This window comes from Kwoniella shandongensis, chromosome 3, assembly GCF_008629635.2.
Source record: "Kwoniella shandongensis chromosome 3, complete sequence".
NCBI lineage: Eukaryota > Fungi > Basidiomycota > Tremellomycetes > Tremellales > Cryptococcaceae > Kwoniella > Kwoniella shandongensis.
In genome coordinates, this window is record NC_089289.1 from 1,173,555 (window position 1) to 1,187,005 (window position 13,451).

Consider the following 13,451-nt stretch of genomic DNA (forward strand, 5'->3'; position numbering starts at 1 on the left):
TGGTGGTATAGATTGTTATTGTTGTTAGAGTCTACTTACCATTGAAGTTGATCGTTCAGAAATAATCTTGTGATTGTGATTGTGAACGAGTGGAGGTCGGTTGCCACTCGATGAGATAAACAGACAATCGCCGATAAATCCCGTTCGTTATGAATGGCACCACGTGGTTTGTTACACTTTGCGATAAGTCGTCCTCCCTCACACAAAATGTTGAATGAGGATACAATAATGACGAGAATACAAGTAGGTGAACTCGACTGATCAAAACAGCATCTTCACATCACCTCATTCACACCTCGCCACCCTCACACAGACACTCTGGCAATAGGCGATCAACAAGATTGCTCATCTGCCCTAGAGCGTAGTCAAAGGACGTACCCCGACTACCTGTCATCAAGCTCGTCTCGACTCGGTTGAAAACAAGACCTGGCTGAGTCATAGCGTTTCTCGCGACATCAAAGTAACCGCTACAACTATCGAGACTCTACCCTTCCCCAATCAAAAGTCATCACCATGACGTTCCCGGCTCACGACCGTATGTTTCACCCTCATCCCTCATGATACATAGAGCTAAGCTGACATCTACATCTACGCCTCAGCCTCCAAGCCTATCCACATTCCCACCTCCGAGCAAGAGGTTCTCCAGTATTGGCAGGACATTGACGCTTTTAAGACATCGCAAAAGCTCTCAGAAGGAAAGCCGGAATACAGTTTCTACGATGGACCTCCCTTCGCTACTGGTTTGCCCCATTACGGTCATCTGTTAGCTGGTACCATCAAGGTGAGTTCAAACCCATCTTGCCCTCGTTTTTTGATCTTGATTGACGAAAGAATGGTTCATAGGACATTGTCACCCGACACGCTCATTCTACTGGACACCACGTCGAAAGACGATTCGGTTGGGACACCCACGGTCTTCCTGTTGAACACGAGATCGACAAAACTCTCAACATCAAAGGCAAAGAAGATGTCATGGCCATGGGTATCGACAAGTACAACGCCGCTTGTAGGGAGATTGTTATGCGATATTCAACCGAATGGAAGAGCACAGTCGAGAGAATGGGAAGGTGGATCGACTTTGACACTGGATACAAGACGCTCGACCCAACATATATGGAGAGTGTGTGGTGGGTGTTTGGTCAGCTTTGGGGGAAGAACCAGGTGTACAGAGGTTTGAAGGTCATGCCTTACTCCATGGGATGTACTACTCCTCTGAGTAACTTTGAGGCTGGTGAGGACTACAGAATGACTTCGGACCCAGCTGGTGAGTTGTCAAATCCCTGCCTATGACTGAGCGTACAACTGACAGCTCGAGCTCAGTGACCGTCTCTTTCCCTCTCGTTGACGACCCTTCTACCTGTCTTCTCGCCTGGACGACCACCCCTTACACCCTCCCCACCAACTTGGCCCTTTGTGTCCACCCCGACTTCACTTACATCAAGATTCACGACATTGAGCGGGGACAAAACTTCATCCTCCTCGAGAGCTTGTTGGGCACAGTCTACAAGGAGTACCAAGGCGGAAAGAAGCCTGACCCGAAGAAGGAGCCCAAGTTTAAGAAGGTTGGAACTTTCTTGGGTAAAGACATGGTCGGGTGGAGATACGTTCCTATCTTCGATCACTTCACTGAGCAGGTTAGTTTGCTGCGTTGCCGATCGCCGTAACATGACAGTCAGCTGATGTAATCGTGACATTACAGTACGAAGACCGAGCCTACCGAGTCTTGGCCGACACTTACGTTACCGACTCGGACGGTACCGGTATCGTTCACCAGGCTCCGGCCTACGGAGAGGACGATCACAGGATCTGTGTCGCCCACGGTGTCGTACGGGATGACGAGCTCCCGCCCTGTCCCATTGACGAGGCGGGTCGATTCACCTCTGAGATTCCCGAATACCAGGGCAAGAATGTCAAGGTGAGTTTCTTGTCAACTGCGCGAAGCGTGTGCATTTTGCTGACATCCCTTGCAGGAAGCCGATCCCTTCATCATCAAAGACTTGCAAAAGAAGGGACGTCTCATCGTTCGAACTGACTTGATGCATAGTTATCCTTTCTGTTGGAGGTGAGTTGAAGACGTATTGGCACCCGATCACTTTTACTGATGTGACACCCACCTTGACAGGTCCGGAACCCCCCTCATCTACCGTGCCATCCCCTCTTGGTTCGTCCGTGTCGCCAACATCTCCGACAAGCTTGTTGCCAACAACGAGAAGACAAGATGGGTCCCTGCCAACATTGGAGAGGGACGATTCGGTGGTTGGATCAGAAATGCACGAGACTGGAACATCTCAAGAAATCGATACTGGGGTACCCCCATCCCCCTTTGGGTCAGCGAGGATTACGAGGAGGTGAGTGATCAATCTGACCTGGCGAGTTTTCGGGGGCTTACTGTTTTACAGATTGTCTGTGTTGGTTCGATCGCTGAGCTCGAAGAACTTTCTGGAGTCAAGGGCATCAGGGACTTGCACAGGGAGAACATCGACCAGATCACCATCCCTTCCAAGCAAGGCAAGGGTCAGCTCAAGAGGATCGAAGAGGTCTTTGACTGTTGGTTCGAGTCAGGAAGGTAAGCCGAGCGCTCTCAGCGAAATAGTCCAATGTTGATGTTCATCGTTGCCTATGCAGTATGCCCTACGCCCAATCCCACTACCCCTTCGAGAACCAAGATCGCTTCAACAAGAGTTATCCTGCCGACTTTGTGTGTGAGGGTATCGACCAGACTCGAGGATGGTTCTACACTCTTTTGGTCCTCGGTACACATCTGTACGACACTGCACCATGGAAGAACTTGATTGTCACTGGTCTCATTCTTGCCGCGTGAGTCGACACATTGCTCACTAGCCAATCTGATGCTAACTTGATTGCTTGTAGCGATGGCAAGAAGATGAGCAAAAAGCTCAAGAACTACCCTGACCCTATGGAGATTGTTGGCAAGTACGGTGCCGATTGTGTTCGTCTCTTCCTCGTCAACTCCCCTGTCGTCCGTGCCGACAACCTCCGATTCCGAGAAGAGGGTGTCCGAGAAGTCTTGTCCAACGTCATCTTGAAGTGGATCAACTCTCTCAACTTCTACCTGGGTCAAGTGGAGCTTTTCGAGCAAACCACCGAAGAGAAGTTTGTGTATGACCACGATGCTCCCAAATCTACCAATGTTATGGACAGATGGATCTTGGCGACATGTCAGACTTTGATCAAGCACCTTGACACCGAGATGGCGGCCTACCGATTGTACACTGTCATCCCTAGATTATTGGACCTCATCTCAGACTTGACCAACTGGTACATCCGATTCAACAGAACCCGACTTAAGGGTTCAGGTGGTGTGGCCGACACAAGATCTGCTCTCAACACCTTGTACGAGGCTCTTTTTACTCTTTGTCTTACAATGGTGAGTTGCATGCGCCGTGTTGATCCCTTCTCGAGCTGACAAAACGGTCTGCTTCTCCAGTCTTCCTTCACTCCCTTCACGTGTGAGACTGTCTACCAGGCTCTCCGACCCACCTCTCCTCCTCCTCAGGACCCCACCCAGGACGTGAGGTCGATCCACTTCTTGCCCTTCCCTACCATGCGAGAGGAATACTTTGACCTCGTCATTGAGCGACAAGTACAACGGATGCGAGCGGTCATTGACCTTGGTCGTCTCATCCGAGACCGAAAGACGCTCCGAGTCAAGGTGGGTGGTACGAAGCATCCAAGCGACGTGGAAGAAACGCTGACCTTGATTTCCGCGGCGTTCGTAGACCCCTCTCAAGGAGTTGACCATCTTCCACCACGACCAAGAGTACCTTGACGATGTCAAGTCTCTCGAGACCTACATTGCTGCTGAGCTCAACGTCGTCAACATCGTCTACACGACCGACGAATCTGCTGTTGGTATCAAATACCGTGCTTCCGCCGACTGGACTGTTCTCGGCAAGAAGCTCCGAAAGGATATCGGTAAAGTTCGATCTCACTTGCCCAAGATGAGTACGCAAGAATGTAAGGATTACATCTCGAACGGCAAGATCACCGTGAACGGTGTCGAGCTTGTTGCTGGTGATTTGTTGGTCACTCGATTTGCCCAGATCGAAGAAGGAAAGGAGAAAGAATTCGACACGGCAAGCGATAGCGATGTGATCATCGTCCTCGATATTAGATTACACCCCGAGTTGGAATCTTTGTCGTTATTGAGATCACTCACATCGCGAGTCAACAAGCTTCGAAAAGAAGCGGGATTGAAACCTTCAGACAAGGTTGATATCTTCTACGAATACGATGATGGAGAGGAAGATGCGGTCAAACTCGCTCTGAAGGGTAACGAAGAATATCTCATCAAACAGATCGGAGGTGTCCCAATCGAGTTGAGTCAAAGATCGTCTTCGGGATCCGAGACGACTTTGCAGAGAGAAGTGAGGACAAAGGATGCGGAGGATTTGGGAGCCGGAGAGAGATTCGTCCTCAGTTTGGCTTTGAGAGAGTAGAGCTAGATTGTGTTAATCATATATGGTTATACCCGTCCCGTTCCTCAATGCATGGATGTGATGCGTCAATTGAACCACAAGATTTAGCTGGCTCACGAAGAATCGGCGTCGTCCTGCTGAAGCGCAGCAACTCTGCATAGATCGTGATGATGCGAAGATATAGTACTTAATACAACAGCCTAGATCAACTTATCGTTCGTTCTCCACCGCCCTCCTTTGCCTTCCGATCCACCACCTGTCCCAAATCTCAACCTTAAGAGCAGCTCTTGCAGATCGTTCACTCCAGCTCCTATTCCTGCACCAGAAGGGCCCCTTGATTCTCCATGTCCATCTTCACCTCCATTTTCGCCTCGTCCAAGTAGGACTGCCATATCCTGTTCTGTTTCATTACCGTTCACTTCACCCTCGGCTCGGGCATCCGATTTGATAGATGTTGTTCGAAGTGATAACCGTTCCAAGGCATGTAACTGTGCAGTAGTGAACAGAGTCAGCGTAAACTAGTCCTTCGAAGTTTGTTGACTCACAAAGACCTTCTCCTTCTCATCCCATTCCTTATCTATACTCTCTACCCTCTCCCCACCTTGCATCCAGCCTATCGTACCCCTCTCAACCTCCTTCAACGTCTTTCCCAGATCCAACACCAAACCCAATAGTGTCATTAGGATCTTGAACGTAACTTGGTAGCCCGGTCGAGGGGATAGTAGACATGATCTAAGGATCTTGTCGAGAGTGAGGTGATGGTACAATACCAAAGAATGGATTGATCGAAGTTGATGTATTGAAGTCGGTTGACTTTCTTCCCCTTCTTCCTCCTCATCATTCTGCTCGTTCGACTCGGTCATGATAATACCTTCATCGTCCGCCGGGAGAGGTGAGGAAGGTCGACTATCGCCTTCAACCATCGTATCTCCCGGAACACGCCTTCTCAACTTTTCTAATCGTTTTCTCATCAGTTCCCACTTTGTCTCAATAGCATTATCGATGACATATCGCATCATCGCATCGACAAGATGACTCATCTTGAATCGCAATATTCGTGCTCTTCTCTCAATTTTCGAATCTTTCGGGAAAAGAGAGATCGTCGTTCTTGTGCGAGGTTGCTCACCACGACTACGTTGAACACGAGTACGAGTGCCAGAACTGGCTCGAGAAGATGGTCGATTCAAGCCCGAGTCTACGCCCGTCTTGATTGGTTCATCGAAAGAGTCTGATTGGTGAATGACATCGAAGTACATTAGACGAAGAACGACGTTGACTCGACAGAGCCGCAGGAGTAGGTTGTGGACTGATTGATACTTGTCCATGAGTGCAGGAGGGAGGAGGATCGAGATGGCCGGTGGGGGCGAATAAGACAGGTAGAGGAAGTCAAGCGCTCTATAGGGCAACATAAAGTCAGTACACTCTCAGGACAAGCCGTTGTTGCAGGACAACCTACTCAATAGCTGTAGCAACGCAAAGTCAGCTTCGGTTTGGACCTGATCAAAAGATTCAGCTCACCTTGTGGATTCAGCCACCTCGCTCTTCTCCCACTTTCCTCATCTTGCGGCAGATCCCTAATCGCAAAGGACACTTTATCTTCCACACTCTCCCAGACCGGTCCTCTGCCTTTCTCCCTCGCAACCTCATCATCCAACAACGTCGTCCTCAGTGCATAAGCCAACTCTGCGCCTCCCGGCGGCCAACGACTTCTCTCGCTCAACCCTAGACCAAGACCGATACCCCATTCTCCCCCATCGCCTCCTGCAGGGGTTTGGTATTCTTCTCCACCACCAAGACCTAATCTAGCTCGAGTTCTCGCTCTTCGTCCTAAACCCAACGCTTCTCCGGCTCCGGCCCCGTCTTTTCCGAACAATGCCCCAGAGACACGTTCGACGAAACCCACATCCCCACCAAGCCAGAAAGAATGGAGTATGTCCAAATGATCGAGGAATTGCAGATCGTCAAGGTAAAGGGAGACTAGGGAAGTCGACACAAGGGTGGAATGGCTGATGAGAGGAGCGAGTAAATGGTTTGAGATAAAGATCTGCAGAGAAGGACTATCGTGCGGTAGAAGCGGGTGAGATGGATCTGAGTGTCGCGCGATGAAAGCATGCAATTCGTCAAGAGGTGTCGATGCCCAGAGTTGAGGCGTCTTGTCACTCGCTGCGGAATCCAGATGGGATCCAGGCGCTTGGTCAAACAGATTCCAAAGACGATCCAACTCGCTAGAGGCTGGTAGTTTTTCGTCCCCTCCTTGACCAACGAGGGCTTGATTTCCAAGACTGGACGTTGTGGTCTGCATCAGTTCTAGTGGGATGCGTTTACGTTCTTTCTTTGCTGATGCGCGTAATCGTCCGAAGGAGGTAGAGCCAGATAAAGGTCGAGTACGATCTGTAACTGATCTACGCCAGTACTCCACTTCCTTCCGTACTCTTCGGACATGGCTTCGCATATCGTTTGATGATCTATAGCATATCCAGCCTGTCAACATTGGTCGTGTTCAACAAACAGCAGACAACACGACCACTGACCTCATTGCACCTTCTCCCCAGACCCACTGCGCTTCCATTCCCCAATCACCTGCACAGAGCGGATGCAGACCTCCCGAAGCCTCTCGCAGTAATCTCAGACTTCTTCCAGCTTCGAACAGAGTCCTTCTCATCTCTTTCGGAACGAAACCCGGCATCTTCCTAGATGAGAAAGTGTACTCCCATCTATCATCAGACAGAGCATTTCTGGTAATACCCAGGTCGATCCAAGGTTGTGACGTCGGATCTTGATCTTCATCCTGTTGTGTAGAAGGGATGAGACCTACCCACTGATGTAGGAGGGAGAGAAAGGGCGTCGAGGCTCGACTGAGTAAGAAAGAAAGAGCGAGTGGGACAGCACCACGTTGTTGGGAGGGAGAACATGTTGAAAGCGAGGCAAGAAGATGACTGTAAAGGTGTGTGAGGAGGAACGCTGCGCGACTCGGCAAAGCCTGAGCAATTGATCCGTCAAGTGACTGTATATGTGAACATCGGGTGTGAGCTTCCGTCTGCCCACAGCGACAAGAGAAGAGCAGCTCACCCAGCCCATCACATCGCACAACGTTTCAGCCAGCTGACGAACATCTTTCGTCACTGACATCCACTTGTTCCAGCTTGCTCCATCTTCTGAGACGCTTTCCTTGACAGCTGTAGTCAATCTCTGCTTGATAAAAGTCAAATACGTTGAGAGGGCATGTAAAAGAGCGTGATGTGTTGGTGTCAATGATCTACGGGCAAGACCGTCAGCTTTAGGCTCGTTTGAAAGTGTCGAAGGTTTACGCACAGCACACTCTGGGTGTCCACGATGATCTCTAGGCGTCGAATAGCCGTACCGATAGACAGGAAATTCTCCACAGCACTAAGCAGATTCCGTCAGCTCACGATGGGGTGTGAGATACTCCTAATACGTACAATGCAGCAGTGACTCTCTCAACACCTAACGGTCTTCCTCCTCCTTGACTCCAACCAAATCGGCTTTTCCTACCATCCCACTTCAGACTATCGGTCGTCACAGTCCCCAGAGTCGCTCGTATCATCAACTCCAACAAGTCTTTCGAATCATGGACCGGTGTAGGGCTCGACGTCTTCCCAAGCTTCGGCAGATAGATTGGAGGTTCGGATCTGCCCAAGTCATCATCATCAGCTTTTACGTTCTTGTGACTAAGCACCCAGGAAAATCGACCAGCTTACGTGGTAAGAAGTGCATCGAAAGTGAATGCCGATCTTTCAGACAGGAATGGTGTCGACTCGAAGGGGTCGAGCCTGTCCGCATCATCTCGATCCCAAGTTTGCAAAGGCTACCTTCAGGTGTCAGTTGTTGACCCTTGCACATGAAGATACGACTAACCTTGAAAGCCCTTGGTCTGCTCGGACCGGCTATAGGTTCTTCTTCTACTGCTCTAGCCCAGATACTCTGTCCATCTTCCAGCTGATTCTGATCCTGCTCGCTTCTTGCTTCGTGGGTCTCCCTCAAGGTCAGCAGCAGCTCTTCCTGACGTCCGGTAGCTTTCGATGGGGTTGGGGGTACATCTTTCAGCGCATCGTACGTCGACACTCCTCTCAAACTACCTAATAACCTTTCCGTAGCTGAGATATGTTCATCCAATATCGGTAAGACAAATAGAGGTTGTACTTCTTCCAGCTTCCCTGCTTCCTCAACCTCGTGCGAAGCGAAAGGAAGAGGGTTGAGCTGGAAGATGGGAGTGTGTAAGTCTGCTATCATGGTGTGCGAGACATGGTGTTTTGTGCGTTGTATTGAGGATGAAGCATTTGTCAACAATTGATTTCATGTTGGTGAGTGGACGCGACTTCCTCTGAGGGACGAGTGATGTCGCAACCACGTGGTTTTTGTCGGTTTTATTTTTGCGAAGCAATTTCATTTTTGGGCGGCAACGATAGCAGTGAATGTCAAACGTTGAATCACTGTTGCACTCTGCTTATCACTTGAATCTGACTTCGTCTGAGATACATATAGGACAGTACTCGAACAAGCAAATAGTCATCCAAGATGTCACGACCTGAAGAGATCTCCCCTCCCGAGATCGTAAGTCATCCCATTCTTGCTGTTCGTTGACTTCTTGTCTTGACTAACCCCTTGTCCGCTTGACGTTTTTTTTGTCGTAGTTTTACGGCGATACCGAAGCTCACAAATATACCGCCAACACACGAATCAAATCCATCCAATCGCAAATGACCCAAAGAGCATTACAGCTCTTAGCGTTACCGGAAGATGAAACTGCGTTCGTTTTGGATATAGGATGTGGGTCGGGTCTCAGTGGAGAGCTGTTGGATGAGGAGGGTCATGTTTGGGTAGGATGCGATATCGCTCCTAGTATGCTGGGTGAGTGTGATCTCATTTCCAGGTAAAAGACATCAAGATGAGGGAGACATGTAGGATGCTAATGTTCTGTCATGGTCATTTAGAGGTCGCCTTGGAACGAGAGGTAGAGGGTGATTTGTTCTTGCAAGATATCGGACAAGGGTTTGGCTTCAGACCCGGTACATTCGACGGTGCGATCAGGTAAGTCACAGCGCTCTTATCACCCTACACTCCACGCTCCTGGTCAAGATCACTAGTTCCAGGCGCTTGCTGATCAAATCTGTTCGTCGTCCATAGCATTTCCGTCATCCAATGGCTCTTGAATGCCGATTCCAACTCTCATTCTCCACCACAACGACTCGCTCGATTCTTCACCACCCTTCACTCATGTCTTCGGAACCCTTCTCGAGCCGTATTCCAATTCTATCCTTCTTCAGACGATCAAGTGCAGATGATCACCACCGCTGCCCAACGAGCAGGTTTTGGAGGTGGTCTCGTTGTCGATTATCCGAATTCCAAAAAGGCGAGGAAGATGTATCTCTGTCTGATGGTAGGTAATCAGGAAGTACCAAGAGCTTTGGATGGCGAAGAGATGGAGATGGATCAGGAGAACAGTTATGGTATGGAGAAGAGAAGAGAGGAAATTAGGAATGAGAGGAAGAGAAGAAAGGATTCTAGTACGACGGGCAAGAAGGGGAAGAAGGGGAAGAAGGATATTAACGCAAAAGAATGGATTATGAAGAAAAAGGATTTGTACAGAGCAAGAGGGAAAGAAGGGTCAGTACCAACTCAAATCTCGCTCCCAATATGCTCTTGCTAACTATAGTCCTGAAACTATCCTCACAGTGTTCCTACCGACTCGAAATACACAGCCAGAAAACGAAAAGTCTACTTCTAGACCATCTGTCTGCTCTGCACATTTCTTACTCCTTTCATGTACGACCACCTCACACACAGGCATGTATCATCTAATCTCGCACACCGATTGTGGGTGCGAAAGTGTACCACGACTGGACCATATCTGCATAGCACATCTAAATACATGACTTACTTCCGGGTCAGTACAGTACGCTTAATGATTGCTCCGCGCCCCTTGCTTGTTTTCACGTTCCCTTGCTGTTGGCGAACTCCTCTGTTGCAGTCTCTTACAATTCTATTCCTGGTCTTCCCCCAATTGGCCTTCCTTTGTCTTCCTACAACCTTGCCTTCATTCTTCACCTCTTCGCACAACATTCCGACTGATACAAACGAAGGAGCAGTTGCTGAAGTGTATTGCAGCTGACTCTGATGATGATATGGATGATGTGGATGGTCATGCAATCTTGCGCATTAATCTTCTTGCTATGCACGTTACTCTCTGCTTGTTTTCATTCTTGCATTCTTGAGATAAGGAAGGGAAATAATCATATATGTAGTTGTTTTGTTTGGTTTGGTTCTTTACTTGCGATGTTCGGTTATCATACTTCTCTCGCTTTTGACATCTGTACAGCACGTGGTTCCTTGACTCCTTGCACATTGCATGGCAACGGGCAGACGGACACTTTAGTACCTCGAGGGTTCCGGAGCGGGAGGGGGAGCAGCAGCAGCAGGAGGGGGAGCATCGTAATCACGAGGAGGAGGTCGACGGTCTGGGGAGCCAGAGTACCTGCTTCGTCGGGGACTAGTATGGTCATATGTCATATGAGCTCATGCAATCGATGCGTCCGAGATGGATAGCGACTTACCTGACGGATCTTCGCCTCTCCCTGTCAGGCTCTTCTCGCCTCGATCGACCGCCGTACGGGTCATCATCGTCTCGTCGACGGAAACTCCTTCCATCGTCCCTACATGAGCGAAACGAAAAACCGAGTGAGCGACAATACCCCAGTGAGTTCACATGGAGACACGACTCACCTGTCACGGTAACGGTCTCGGTCATCGTACCTATCACCACCCCTTCGATCGTCGTATCCTCGGCCTCTACCTTCGTAGCCTCCACCTCGTCGATCGTCGTATCGACCACCACCACCACCACCTCGACCACCGTATCGATCGTCGTCTGCAATATAAGTTGAAGGCACGAATTCGTAAGCTTCTTGTTCTCTTGGATACTTGGGAATGTGAGAGCGGGGAACTTCACTGATAGGTCTCTTGACGCCTCGGTACTCTCCAGGTGTAGGGGCATGAGGTTTCTGAGTTGCAGAAAAGTCAACACGGATGTTACGTCCGTGGAGGTTGAGACCGTTGAGCTTCTCGATACATCGCTTGGCATCTTCGATGGTTCGCATGGTGATGAAACCGAAACCTCGAGAACGGTCGGTCTGTCACAGGTGTATTTCATCAGTTGTTGCTCATAAAGTATGGAGTCCGAGATGTGCAACTCACGGTTTTGTCGTACACGATGACGACCCTCTCGACGTCACCGTACCTCATGAACTCTTCCTCAAGGTCCCTCTCGGCAGTACGGATGGACAAGCCAAACACACCAAGAACGTTGTTCTCGGCCGCAGGAGGTGCATGTGGGGGTCGACGAGGAGGAGCAGGAGGGTAAGCGTCTCTGCGGTCGCGATAACCATCACGGTATTGTTCCGAGGAAGGTATGTAGTAGTCGTGTTCGCGATAACATTCCGGAGATGGTGTGCGACGGTCACGGTAGCGAGTGGGAGATCGCATTGGATAGTCGTACGTTTGGTTCGTCATTGCAGTATTGATATCCAGTTATTGAGTCGGTTTCGGCCGATGTGATTAATTTAAGTTATGACGACGGTAAGGAGACGATGTTGAGAGGAATGGTTGAAGAGCAGGAATATATAGATTATGGATGGGTCAGCGTCACATTCTGGACAAAGGAGCCTTGAACAAAGCTCGAACTCGAGCCGACAAAGGAAGGTAGCTTTCAAGTGAACCACCCCACCACCCCTCTTCCCCTTTCCTCTTTTGACAAGATAGCCATTGCACCGAGCTCCCTTCGCATTCCTTTCTGGAAAGAGATCCTCCTTTCTTTGATTCCTTTCTGTCCATATCTCGTAAAGAATTTACAGAAAGGAAGACCTTGACTCACCCTCTGTCCCTATCACCTCGATATTCATCCCTTCCACCTCTGTAACTGTCTCTGTCATCCCTGTATCCATCGTTACTTCCATTCCCTGCACCGTTGGCGGATCCAGGCGCTCTAGGAGCTGGTGCATCTAGGTCGTCGCCTCGAGGAGGAGGAGGAGGTCGTTCAGCATATGGGTCGGCAGCGTATGCAGCTCGTTCGGGGGAAGGCGAACGAGGTGCCCAGGTGTCTCGAGAGATGGGGACGTTGGCAGATGAGAAGTCCTGCTCCACAAACAATACTTAGCATGGCCACCAGCATGATCAGTAGCTTGCGAGCACAATGTAGGCTCACCATTGTTTTTGGTTATTTTCGCTCGTGTCCTGTTGGTGAGCAGAGCAAGTATAGGAGGAAAGAGTCTAGCTGTTCATAAAAGTTGCTCGAATGATTCAATAATGTTGGTGAAGACCGCGAGTGAGGTCACGTTTTGAAACATTTTGATCCCGTCGTGGAGGAGTAGGGGAGGTAAAGCGGTCAATTATCTGACTCGGCGATTTATTACATTTAATCCGAAACTGGCTGCTATTCTTGTCTCGATTGTTATGATCGTTGGAAACCCAGATTTCGTATTCGGATTCTTGAATTTCTCATAAAACTGCGCTTCAAGTCCCGGCATATGTCGTTAAGCAAACAAGCAAACAAGCGTGACAACTGGAAAGGAAGCGACGGAACCAGAGCGCAGCAGTAGGCTCAAGCGGTGACTTACCTGAGATTCCAGGAATTCTCGCCGAGGTTGTTTTTTTTTTCTCTCAACGATGACGGAACGGTTGTACTCCGATCGTATGGTGGTGCCTGATCATTCCTCTGAGCTTTGATCAACGCGACGTGACGTGTCGCGACGGACAGACAGGCTTGCGTAGGTAACAAACTGACTGGAATTTGAATTATAATTATTATTCAGTTCAAGGGCTGATCTCTATGGGATCGGTGCTATAGTGAGAGTACCTGGCTAGCGCATCAGGTAGACGGAACTGGTTCCAGATTGATCGATCCAGCGGTCAGACTGACACATTTCCCCCGCCTCGTGCTGTCGACTAACCAACGCAAACAAACACCACCATTGTACAGGAATGAAGCGAATCCTAATC

The 13,451-nt window shown here is 49.5% G+C and overlaps 4 protein-coding genes across 4 annotated transcripts; 2 read left to right on the forward strand and 2 right to left on the reverse strand.

The window, feature by feature from the left end:
• Positions 1-513: 513 nt before the first annotated feature.
• On the forward strand, positions 514-4,460 carry CI109_101810 (isoleucine-tRNA ligase; the record flags this gene model as incomplete). Its single annotated transcript, XM_032002259.1, has 12 exons — positions 514-535; positions 600-781; positions 844-1,264; positions 1,321-1,634; positions 1,700-1,915; positions 1,971-2,062; positions 2,123-2,348; positions 2,400-2,566; positions 2,626-2,817; positions 2,872-3,388; positions 3,449-3,673; positions 3,741-4,460. The coding sequence occupies 12 exons, from the start codon at positions 514-516 to the stop codon at positions 4,458-4,460; spliced, it is 3,294 nt and encodes a 1,097-aa protein (XP_031863196.1).
• Positions 4,461-4,639: 179 nt separating this feature from the next.
• Positions 4,640-8,690, reverse strand: CI109_101811 (uncharacterized protein; the record flags this gene model as incomplete). The annotated part of the gene is made up of 10 exons (XM_032002258.1): positions 4,640-4,927; positions 4,985-5,834; positions 5,896-5,902; positions 5,958-6,904; positions 6,971-7,443; positions 7,509-7,695; positions 7,752-7,826; positions 7,880-8,089; positions 8,159-8,265; positions 8,316-8,690. The coding sequence occupies 10 exons, from the start codon at positions 8,688-8,690 to the stop codon at positions 4,640-4,642; spliced, it is 3,519 nt and encodes a 1,172-aa protein (XP_031863195.1).
• A 285-nt stretch (positions 8,691-8,975) lies between these two features.
• Positions 8,976-10,185, forward strand: CI109_101812 (uncharacterized protein; the record flags this gene model as incomplete). Its single annotated transcript, XM_032002257.1, has 5 exons — positions 8,976-9,011; positions 9,092-9,308; positions 9,392-9,488; positions 9,585-10,064; positions 10,134-10,185. The coding sequence occupies 5 exons, from the start codon at positions 8,976-8,978 to the stop codon at positions 10,183-10,185; spliced, it is 882 nt and encodes a 293-aa protein (XP_031863194.1).
• Positions 10,186-10,829: 644 nt separating this feature from the next.
• CI109_101813 (uncharacterized protein) lies at positions 10,830-12,660 on the reverse strand (the record flags this gene model as incomplete). Its single annotated transcript, XM_065967044.1, has 7 exons — positions 10,830-10,947; positions 11,012-11,110; positions 11,181-11,325; positions 11,407-11,587; positions 11,652-11,823; positions 12,328-12,587; positions 12,658-12,660. The coding sequence occupies 7 exons, from the start codon at positions 12,658-12,660 to the stop codon at positions 10,830-10,832; spliced, it is 978 nt and encodes a 325-aa protein (XP_065823116.1).
• Between the last annotated feature and the right edge of the window lie 791 nt (positions 12,661-13,451).